The 12,000-nt window shown below is 35.6% G+C and overlaps 1 protein-coding gene and 1 pseudogene across 1 annotated transcript; one reads left to right on the top strand and one right to left on the bottom strand.

Annotated features, from left to right (window-relative positions):
- The first annotated feature begins 3,531 nt into the window (after nt 1-3,531).
- On the top strand, nt 3,532-5,246 carry LOC126726686 (caffeoylshikimate esterase-like; annotated as a pseudogene).
- Nucleotides 5,247-5,262: 16 nt separating this feature from the next.
- LOC126726685 (2-succinylbenzoate--CoA ligase, chloroplastic/peroxisomal) lies at nt 5,263-11,311 on the bottom strand. Its single transcript, XM_050432010.1, has 10 exons — nt 11,031-11,311; nt 10,893-10,965; nt 9,558-9,726; nt 9,348-9,446; nt 8,546-8,643; nt 8,161-8,354; nt 7,512-7,639; nt 6,261-6,649; nt 5,790-6,004; nt 5,263-5,696 (listed from the first exon to the last, which is right to left on the bottom strand). The coding sequence occupies exons 1-10, from the start codon at nt 11,237-11,239 to the stop codon at nt 5,567-5,569; spliced, it is 1,704 nt and encodes a 567-aa protein (XP_050287967.1). The 5' UTR covers nt 11,240-11,311; the 3' UTR covers nt 5,263-5,566.
- Nucleotides 11,312-12,000: the final 689 nt, after the last annotated feature.

Here is a 12,000-nt window from a genome sequence, read left to right on the forward strand (position 1 = left end):
TTCAAGTTTATGATCATAAATCCTGTAGACATATACAAATGAGTATATCAGTGCATACAACCCAGTAAATCAACGACAAATTGAGACTTCATGTAGCTGTATATAATTTTTTTTTTTTAACTTTACCAACATCTTTTTTATCTTATTTTGATCTTATATTTTTATGTTTTTTGTATTTTTGGATGAAAAAGACATAAAAGTAGAACAAAATTACATATTTAGCCCTATTTTTAACAGAGGTGGGTTATAGAACCCTAACTAAGCTAACCTCATGTGGGTAGCCACAAGAGTGTAAGTTGTAATTTTCCCTCTTTTTTAAATACGAACATTGAATCAAATTTATAAAGATAAGATAGCATTTGTGAAGAGAGAAAAAAGTGAAGATGGAGAATGGAGGTTAGAGACAAGCCAAATGATGATGGTCTTTCATTAGAACGTTAATTATTACACATCGGTATGTACCGAGTGTGAGCGCCACATCAATTGAAATTGTGTTTTGGATGTTTTCAATTAAATTATGAATTTCAAAACATGATTTTATGATTTCAAAATTATAATTATAATTATGTTTTCAAAACACAATTTCCAATGTTGTGTACGGATCTATACAACTAGTAATGTATAACAAACATTAATGTTTTCGTTATTTGGTAGAGCAGAGATCAAGAGAGAAAGAGAAGAGGATGGATGCCAATTTTACATAAGTCCACCATAACTTCACAATTAAAAACCAAATAGAAATATAGTGTATGAATATTTTTTTTTTAAATTAATTTATCACTTTATCTTAAGAAAGATAGGACTCAAATAATGAAGAAAAATAGATCCATTTTTTCGTCTATGATGGTCACAAAATGCATGTGGTATATATGTTACAAGCTATAGTGGACCTCTCTTTCATCTCTAAAAAAATAACGTATGTCTTTAGTGTGTAATCTTAGTCCAACTGCTTTAAGAGCCTAAAGGAAGTCCTCTATCAACTTACTATCCCTAAGCCTCTAAGAGATCTCACATCTAACTCCTCCAAGCTTTTACAAGCTCCTTGAGTGCCAAAAAACACCATGTGTTCATCTTCACTTGCTATCCAAGTTCCATGGGCTATCGCTCGTGTGATGATTTACACCATGGCTCCTAGCCACATTGTGTTGTATGGGCTATTAAGTTATCCACTAACACTCAAATCATGCTGCAATGATTTCCCAACATCATGTGTATGAGAAAGGGCAAGTATTATATCAATGGTGAACTGCAAACACTTAGAACTCAAACATGTGTTTTATTAGGACCATGTCCATGTGTAATCACCTCGGCTATATTTTCCATAAAAATGAGGTGTGCTTTCTCTACGGTATTAGGATTCTTAGTGCATACCAACAACCACCATACAATCTCATAAAAAGTTGATAGGGGTATTTTTTACTATGAAAATTTCTTAACTCTTTGACCCGGCAGGATAAGCATCTCACCCAGGATTCGTTGAGACAAACATCTCATTCAATCTCCTTGAGACCCGAAGGGACAAGCACCTCTTTCTCCTTGGGACCTATCAGCACAATATCTTCATCTATCTCCCAAAGACCCATCGGAGCAACATCCCTTTCGAGCCTGGTAGCCATGGAGCATTACCCATACCTCCACCGTCGGTCCTAAGGAATCCTGATGGATTGGCTTGCATACCAACAGTTGAATACACTAGGTCCCACAATATTTTACGTGTTCTCCACTCATGTCCCCCTGTATGGAAAGAACTTGCATGCCACGCACAAAGACCCTACTACATATTCGTATCCTCCCAGTATTGGAAGAAATGCCCTAAGATCTAAGGGGCTTAACTCCAAATCTTCTCTAAAAGGAAAGATCTACATTCAAGGGATCTTGGTCAGCTCTACACCACTATATAAGCACCAACTCTTCTCTTCCTTAAGGTACATGAAGTTTCCTAACTCTCACACTTTTGAGTTCTTGGAAATTCTTTTATCATTGACTTAACCTTCGGAGGGTCTTTGGCCAGCACCCCACCAATGCTCTGCTTGGTTTTTGTTCTCTTATTCTTTAAGTACCTTAATTGGCGCGCGTGTAGACAGTCAACTCACTAACAATTTTGTGCATCATCACAAGTCACAACCCAATTGTGACTTAGAGGCACTTCAAGTATCCATTTTCCTTGTTTACCAAAGTAGAATTGCACACAAAACTATCATATCAAAATCGAGGACTAAGCAATTTTTTCTGGCACAACCAACTACTAACCACTCCCTAGGTTTTTTTTTTTTTTTTTTTTTTTTGAGAGATAATTACAACATGCTGCTAACCCCACAACTCAAACCCTTTCCCCTCTAGACCCCCAAGCACTTTTAGGTAAATCTAAATTGATATTTCAATATGTCATATCATATTTCTAAGCAGACACGTTTGGTCCTACTCAGCAAAGCATGTGGTGAGCACTATTAATTTTCTAATTTAACTCTCATGAGTAAATCTAAAAATTTGAACACTATCTATACTAATATCGGAGTGAACATACTCTTACACATAAAATAATCTAACTTTGGGCATGATCTATCTTTCTACCATTATTCATAAGGCAAGACTAGATGCTCTGCCTCAATGAAAATGTCAATGGATTATAGAGTTATGGAACTGAAACTGTATGGATCTCACACAAACTACATTAGCTACCAATTGTCAACATTAATGGTTCAAAACGATATGTACCATTTTCGAGAATTAAAGAATAGTGGACAAAGATAACACTCCCACTTTGTAAGTCCACTTGAAAAGGACTAAATTAAACAAGGGGAAAGAATCTTAGCCTAGATAATATCTTATGCAACAAGGAGTGAAGAGTGAGCAACCATTGTGCCCTTATCCTTCGTCTCATAAAAATCTTCTATCATCTAATTCTCCAAAGAATCAACTATTTAGTATCCTTCCAGAAAATGCGATACCATAATAAAGAGACAATCCTCAAATTGTCATGAGACAAACTCCAATATAAAAATACAAGTCCAACCTCATGGCACTTATCCTACTTTAAAAACCAAGATCAACATCTCCAAGTTGAATCAATTGAGGGAAAATTTGCTAAATGGTGAACCATTCCTAACAAATATCAAATATGTGGAAAGCACAACACTCATCTAAAGCTTACATTAATGATTCTCTACAAATCCACAAATGACAAGAAAATATTTATTTCTAATTAGCTTGCATGCCAATTGAGCTACAAAGCTCTTAGCTGATAATTAATATCATCATAATGGGTAAAAAAGGGGATAAGATATTAACTTTGATGGTCCCATCATAATTTATCCACACACATTCTAAATGTTTTAATTACATAACCCAAAAATCTTTTAGGTTGTGTTTGGCCCGAAGCCACATCAACTGTTAGGTACCAGGACAGTTGGGATTATAATTTGCCGGCTGTAAGTAGTGACTGGTGAAGTTAGAGAGAATAGCTTTATACCATATATGCGTAACGCAAAGCAAGCTAGCACATTTATACTCTTATCTTATGAGGTTTCTACTTTTTTATTCGTTTACCATTAATTGCTACAAAAAAGTGACTCCAATCAAACAAACAGAAATAAATAAACAAGAAAAGAATTTAAATAGCCTATTTAAATTGCAATGAAATGCATGCCATCCTGGCATCCTCCCATGCTCTCTAGTCTCTTGCTTCTTATTCCATTGTCTTTAGCTTCCAAATTTAATCAGTTACTCCTTCAAAACATAATGTCTCACCCTGTACACGATGCTAGTGAAAGCAGCCCTTATGGAGACCTTACAAGAGAAGAATTTTACAAAAATCACCAAATTCTCCACAAAGAGAGCTTCATGCTAAACCAACAAAACATGAAAATCTTCACTCAATCATGGAGACCCAATTCCACTCTCCAACTCAAAGGCCTAGTAGCCATGTAGCCATGTTACATGGCTACAACTCTGAAAGCAGCTGGCTCTTTGAGTTAACTGCCGTGGCCATAGCCAAAGCTGGATTCCTTGTTTGTGCAATAGACCTCCAAGGCCATGGCTATTCAGATGGCTTATCTGGTCACATCCCCAACATTGAGCCCATTGTATGTGATTGCGTACAATTCTTTGACTCTATTAAAGTTGACCACCCTAAGCTTCCAGCTTTCATTTATGGTGAATCACTTGGTGGTGCCATTGCTATTCTTGTATGCTTAAAGCAAAAAAAGAGAATGGAATGGCTTAATTTTGAATGGTTTAATGTGTGGAATTTCGGCTAAATTCAAGCCCACATGGCCCTTAGAAAAACTACTTCCTGTGGCTGCATTCTTAGCACCCACATGGAAAATAGTGATCTCAAAGCCTCTAGCTAGTAAATCATACAAGGAGGAGTGGAAGAGGAAATTAGTTGTGAAAAATCCAAACCGTAAGGCTTCTGGGAAGCCGCCAATGGCGACTGCATTGGAATTGTTGAGAGTTTCTGAGTATATAAGAAGGCATTGCCATGAATTAGAGGTTACCATGTTAATGGTGCATGGAGAGGATGATGTGGTATGTGACTATAGGTCTGCTAGGTTCGTCTATGAATCAGCTGCAAGTGAGGACTAGATACTGAAAATCTTTCCAAGTATGTGGCATCAGTTGATTGGTGAACCAAAGGAGAATGTGGAGCTTGTGTACGGATTCATATTGTCTTGGCTAGGGGATCGGGCAAACAAGGCTAAAAGCAGTACAAACTGTTTCTGAAGTCCAGGAGTTCAATGTTCCATACTATTATTGTACTGGGTGGGTCTCGACTATGATTATTAAAAGGCCAACGATTGCTTTGTATAGTTGGTCTTGATATGAAGATGCATAAAAAAAAAATATTGAATTTTTTGATTAAATTTCAGTTTAAAAATATTTTTTAATAAAATTATTCTAAAATGGCTTTTAAATAAAAATGAAATGAGAGTGAAATAGAAGCATCAATTTGGATATTTTTCATAGTTCAGGGGTTTTAAATTTTAAATTAGAAGATTAGGGAACCAATTTGATTTGTTCCAAAGTTCAAGGGTAAATCCTGTTGTACACAGTGTGTACATGCAACAACTAAAAGTAACAATTTCAAACTTGAAAAATGATTTGAAGTCACGATTTCAATTATTTGCATGCAATGTGTGTACGTACACATTGTGTGCAACAATCGCTACCCTTTTTTAAAAATACCATTTTTAGCTAGACCAACATTGGTTCACACTTGATTTGATTGGACCGACCAATTTTTAAAATCGTGGAAAGAACTAATTGTGGAAATGGGGCTGAATATGTCATTCCTTGCTCATTTATAATTAGAATGAATGCACATTATCATCAAAAGGAGCTCTAGAGTTTATGCTATCAAACTACGCCATGAATAATTAAAAGGAAGTTCTAGAATTTTATTTAGAGGAGCCATAATACGGCCCTGTGGCATACATATCCTCACAAGTCACAACATCCACTCTTACTGTTCCAGAGTGCAGCTGTTTCTTTCAGATATGTGTGCTGGTGACTAGAATGTGGGTGAATTGCTTACTGATGTGATGCTCCGAACAACCAAGTGAGATAGTCATAAACTGCTATGCATGGATTGGAGATGAGATATAACTTCTCTTCGAATTTGATCTCTTTTTATTTTCCCAGTTGTTGTGGCTGGAAATATTCCCGTCCATAAAATAAATACCTTTGGAATCTTGAACCTTTAGAAGATCAAAAGGAAACAGTAAGTAAACCATCCAATCTAATATTACACATATGAATCACAAAAACCAATATGTACTTAGAAAGGATACCCAGTTAAATTCTTTTCTCTACAATAACGTTGGAGAATTGCACCAGATAAGACTGGCACTTTGTTTTTAGATGAGTGTTCAAAGCTTCCATGAGACCAATGCCAATGTTCTCTCAACTGAACACAAGCAACAACCATCTCTGTCAGGTGAGCATCTGCAACTCCCACAATGACAGTGCCAGCAATTCCTGGATGTTGTAACAGGATTCCCTCCACCTATTCATCACCAAACAACTATACTTTTAGTGTGGGACCATGTATAATATAATACATATCCATTAAAGCTAGAATTTTTTTTCAAGAAATTTAACTTGCTGGTAAAAGAAAATCCCAGTGAATCATTAGATTCATTTTCTACTTCTTCGGTCACCACCAAACAAATGGAAAGTGTATAACTTATTAATTCCACTTGTTTTTTAATGGATTTCTCAATAAGTGGATAGTTAAGCAAGGCTAATTCAAATTATGCTACCTCTTCAGGGTAAATGTTCTCCCCTCCACTCTTAATTTGCCCTTTTGCTCGTCCAATGAGCCATACATTACCATATTCATCAATGGACCCAACATCACCTGTGTCAAACCAACTCTCATTGCAGGAGTGAGCTGCCTTTGCTGGAATTTCTCCCCAATATCTGAGCATTAAATGTGGGCCTCTAGTTAAAATTCTTCCAACAGGAGAAGAGCCAACGACACATGTCTTTAATTCTACATGGGGTGCAGGCTTGCCAACACAAACACCTTGTGGTTGGGGAACTGAAGTATATTTTATATTAGCAACAGTCTGATGGTGCTGGCTGTAGGTTTTCATTGTTGGGTCATAGATGGTCATGAAGGTTAGCGAAGAACATGTCTCTGTCATCCCTACATTAATTAAATGGAAAAAGGAGAGAAGAATAGTAAGAACATTATTATACATTGCAAAAGACTTTTTTTTGGTGCGGGGGGATCTAAAGAAATATCCATAATGTCAATAATCAACAGCAATTACATTCTTTTACTCATCTAGTTACTAGTTCATCTTCTTGAGGTATGTAAATAAGACAAGTTGACCCTGGCTCTTTGAACTTAATTTCCAGACTCTGAGCAAGATCTAACACAGTTATGCTGAGCTTAACACTCAAGCTTGACTCAACATTCAGAAGATTATTCAGCTTTAGCTTGTTCACATTCTTTTGTCCACAACAAATTGACCCAGCTAATTAGCATAGATAGAAATGCTAATTGTGAAATATTCAATGGTCATTTCATCCATAAAACACCCATTCTAGCTGTTCAGGAGCCCAAGCTAATCTATTATGGGAGTGGCTGGTGGTTCGGTCAGTTATTGAACGTGGAAACTCAGCTTGAACACAGCTCCATGAGCTAGTTAACAAGATGGAGTACAAGCAAAGGACCATTTACAAGAATTCTTTTTGTTCAACAACTCCACAAGGTCAATCTTAATCACTTCTGATAGTAAAGTACCAAAGTACCATGCCTGGTCATGGTGGGTGGAGTTAACATGGAAACATTACCGGGTCAAGACGGTTATTGTTTAAGCGTTTAAGTTGGATATTTATTTTTGGGGGAAAACTTTTCATTTTAAAGCTCTTCATTCTTTTTCCCCTCAGATGACCTCAAGTTGCTTCCAAATTGAAGCCGAGATCTTTAGATTCCACATCACTTCAGAACAGAACTTGTAATACTGAATACTTGGGAGAAACTATGTATGAGAGACACCCACCATAAGCAGTGAGAAGCTTAGCTCTTGGGAAGAATAAGGTGGCATCCTTGATAAGCTCAATTGACAGACCCCCACCTCCATTTAATATCTTGTTCACAGTCTCCATCCCTTTCCAAGTTTCCTTCTGCCTGACAAAGCCTTCAAACAAGCCTATGAGTAAACTACATACATCATAGATACAATTTACTAGCATTGAGCTGTATGAGGCATATCGTATAAAAAGCAAGACATTGTGGAGGGGCAGAAGCATTAAATTTCTGGAGTGAACTTAAAGATAGCAAAAGGGCATTATATTGATGATTTAGAAGAGACACCATCTAGGAAGACAGAATAGTAAAACACTAGTATAGCCGTCTGCAAATTGTTAGGACATGATGTGCTTTAAATAAATAAAGCATAAAAATTCACAAAATAATGCATATGATCTTATTTGTATAAATTTAGTACCAAAATTTATTATTATATAGCTCATTAAACTATTTTCATAGTAGCACGCAATTGAGATACTTTATATCATCTCATTGGTTAGCACAAACCACATGAGAAAGCTCCGCAAATATTTGTTCCAAATACATTGGAATGTATGGTTTGCCTATTTTTTTATCCAAAAATAATAATAATAAAGAAATAAAGAAAAATTATAGTATACCTGATTAAAGAAATTAGACCAGCCATTATTGCAGGGACAGTGATAAAAGAAGTCACTTTGTGTCGTTCTATGGCTTCGAGGGCTGATTTAGGCTCAAATTTAGGAATTAAGACATGGCAACCTCCAACCATTAGCATGGTCATGGCTGACGAAAGACCACCAATGTGGCACAATGGTGCAGTATGCAAATAAACCTGCATATACCAGCACAACAGACATTTAGAAATCATTCTTCCTTGAGCTGCTTTCGGTGGAAATGGTTTGACCCCTACTAACACATGTATGTGAAACCTTAATTCAAAAACCTTTAGTCCTCACAGTATTATCCTCAATGCATATTGTATAAACTAAAAAGAACATGTACACATCATGAGGAATGGCATACATCATCCTCACCGTAACCAACAATGGCAATTTTTGATAACAATTGTATAATCAAAGCTGCATGGCTTAAAGTAACTCCCTTTGGCCTCCCAGTGGTTCCTGTAGAAAACAGAACAGTCATAACAAAAAACTAAAAATCTCTATCATTTTATATTTCTTAAGACTTTATATAATGGTTTTTTTTTTTGGTTGAAAACATCACTTGAATTCTTTGTTGAATTTATTCAAGCAAAATAGTGACCATTGACTGTAGAAATAGGCAGAGCTAGAGCTCTATATATGCATGTTCCATACAAGATTTTGCCCAGAAACTACAGGTACAAACTTTTAATAACTGATGAAATCCTACCAAGCTCTCAAAATTTCAGACTGGCAGTGCCTAACATTAGCTCAAACATTATTTAGGACTGGCAGTTAGTTGCACATCATCACACTTTCTACATTTGCACAAATATTAACTCATCAAAACAATTTTAGCACTGACTTTGGCACTTGTTACCAATTTATTGGCTGAAAATTATGAATGCCCAATTCTATATATAATGCGGCATGCAAGCATACATCAGGGTTGAAAGGAAGGGTGCAGCAGAGTTAAAAGCAAGAGTACAGCTTACTAGAAGGGATTTTTATTTCCAGTCAGTACACCTATAAGGACTGCCCAAAGTTATCAAATTACTCATCTATAAACTACTTATGGAAGTTTTTGAAAGGCAATAAATTATGCAATTAGGCAGCAGCATTTCCTAATCCACAATCAAAATCCACATAAAAATTGTAAGGAAAAAATAATAATGAACTTGTACCTGATGTGAAGCATATTATAACAGCACCCTCATGTGCCCAGCAGTAGTTCAATGGTTGAGAACTTACAGAATTCTTCTTGAGCATTTCAGTAGTTAATACTGGAAAAAATGAAAGAAGCAAGTACTATTGTCAAACAGCAGGTAAACTCTTCAATCCATAACGTCATCATTCTTCATAGCAGCATTTTAAATGTCCACAAGACTACATACCATCCCACATCTTTATGAAATCTGAGGAGGGGGAATCCAAAGAAACATGCCACCTCAGGGAAGGTATGTCATCTTTTTGGAAGTTTGAATACCAGCGGTGACAGCTCTCATCAGTAACCAACATAACTGGCCTCACAATCAGCATTGCCAATCTTGCCTCTTCAAAGCTCTACAAGTTAAAAATGGAAATATTAAATACATCAGTAGGAATATATGAAAAGGATACTTTTCTAATCCTATATAAAAAATTATTGTCATCAATCTCCATGCAGTTTCTAGATATAAAAATACAGAAATAGCCTTAATTAGGTCAACTGGCAGACCTAAAACAGCAGCCTTTTCATGGATCAGAGTATGGATGTCTACGAGGTCTTTGGTTCTAGTCTTAGTGGTGACGTGATTCTAGTAATTTTCTTCTGTTTTCACATTTGATTCAAGGTTGTGCATGTGCGTGTGTGTTTTGCTAACATGTCCAAAGCTCTTTGAGCACCAGACTATTCCACGGGTGTATAGCACCCATCTCATACAAACCAAGTTAAAAATAAGAATTCCTTCACGGTAGTCAGGTAGACCCAAAATGCAGGCTAGGAGTTTTGAACCCAATACCTCATGGATCTTATGAATTAGTGTATGTGTAGTGTTAGTGTATGGTATATATGCTTGAAATACATTTCTGGACAACTTCCTAGTAGCTTCCTGCTTACTCATCCAGCTTCAGAAGAAAATTCTAGATTCAGATTCAGAATAAAGCCCTTTAATCACAACCATTTTAGTATTTTCAATACAGTACATCATACAAGTATGTTATATTTCATGTCTACATTCAGTAAACCATGATAACCATCTATTAAAAAACTACAAGAGCTTATATATCCCTATGAGTTGCATAATTAAATACTAAAAAAACTAACTCAAGTGTGGTAACTTCATTCTAATACTAGCATTACAATTAAATTCATCATTTCCTAACATCAAAAGTTTTTTTGGGACAATCAATAATTTATCATACTATCAAAACAGGCATTTTTTGCCCCGTTATGCTATTTTTGCAAACAGATTAGATATGTGGCGAAAAACGAAACACATTAGTTATGCAGCCTCATTTGAAACTTTTCTTTTTTCTTTTTTCAAGTTTCCAATGGAACACGAGTTCCAAATAAGGCCACATAACTAATATGACTCCGCTCTACCTCCTATTTATAATGTTAAAAATCATTAAGTGTTGGACCCCACTAGAAAATCCGGGTCCAAGAGTAGTGTTAGAATTATGATTAAATAATGAAAAACATATTAATTTGTATAAATTAAACTGAGGAGTGAGGAGTGAGGACTCACCCATCGGTAATTAAGAGGAGCAGCTATACCTCCAACGAATGCAATGGCTAGTAACCACTCCATATACATATCACTGTAACAAAAATTCACATTCACATTTATCAAAACAAAAACACAAAAACAATTTAGAGAGAGAACCTGTTGAAAGCAGAGATGGCAACAATGTCACCGGTGGCGACGCCGAGTTGAAGAAGTCCACGAGCAAGGCACAACACTTCGTCGGCAAATTGCTTGCCGGTCTTTTGCCGGTGGCCGGTTATAGTGACCACGTCATCACTCCGGAGAGTTGAGAGGCGGGTCAGGCATTGACAAATGTGGGGCTCCGAGTATGAGAATTTACTACTCATTTTGTGGTTTTTTTGGGTTTTTCAAAATTCATTGAGGAAGCTGGAAAGCGCGGTATTATATGGACAAACAATACCTTATCTACTGAGACAAAATAAGGCTACATGTCGGTGATGATTCCCCACAGCTAAATCTGATTGGATATTATGATTGCAAAAGCCTATCTTTAGTGTGACTCACAACCTTTGTTAAACTTGTCTTTACTTTCTTTTTTTCTTTTTTCTTTTTCTGTTTTGATAGGGAAACTTGTCTAATTATGGAAGCAATGAAAAGTGTTGTAAAATTAAGGATTTTTTTTTTTTTTTTTTTTTGAGAAATTGCATAGTTAGAACGGAGATTGGAGATTTCAATCCTGAATTTTTCAATTGAAAAAACCAAAATGTGTCCACTTGAAATACAATTTTACTAGAATATGTAATTTGATTTGTTATGTTTTCACATGTATATTTATTGTTTCACTAGGTTGTTTTTTCCATACAATTTTATCGCAGGATTTCAATTCATTTTTCACTTTTTATTGTTGGAATTTTGATACTTGGATTGAGTTTTTTTTTTTTTTTTTTTTACTCAATTTTATCATACAATGAGACTTTTTTTCTTTTTTTTTAGAATCATAATTTTACATTCATCCCAATTTGAGATTTACACATTTTCCAATAATATTATATATTTATGAACTATTAATAGAACCAGAAGTGTCATAAGTTTAACTCCAAAAAATGAACACTAAAATTGCATTGAAATTATAATTTTCAATTCTTAA

This window comes from Quercus robur, chromosome 5 (assembly GCF_932294415.1).
Source record: "Quercus robur chromosome 5, dhQueRobu3.1, whole genome shotgun sequence".
Lineage (NCBI taxonomy): Eukaryota > Viridiplantae > Streptophyta > Magnoliopsida > Fagales > Fagaceae > Quercus > Quercus robur.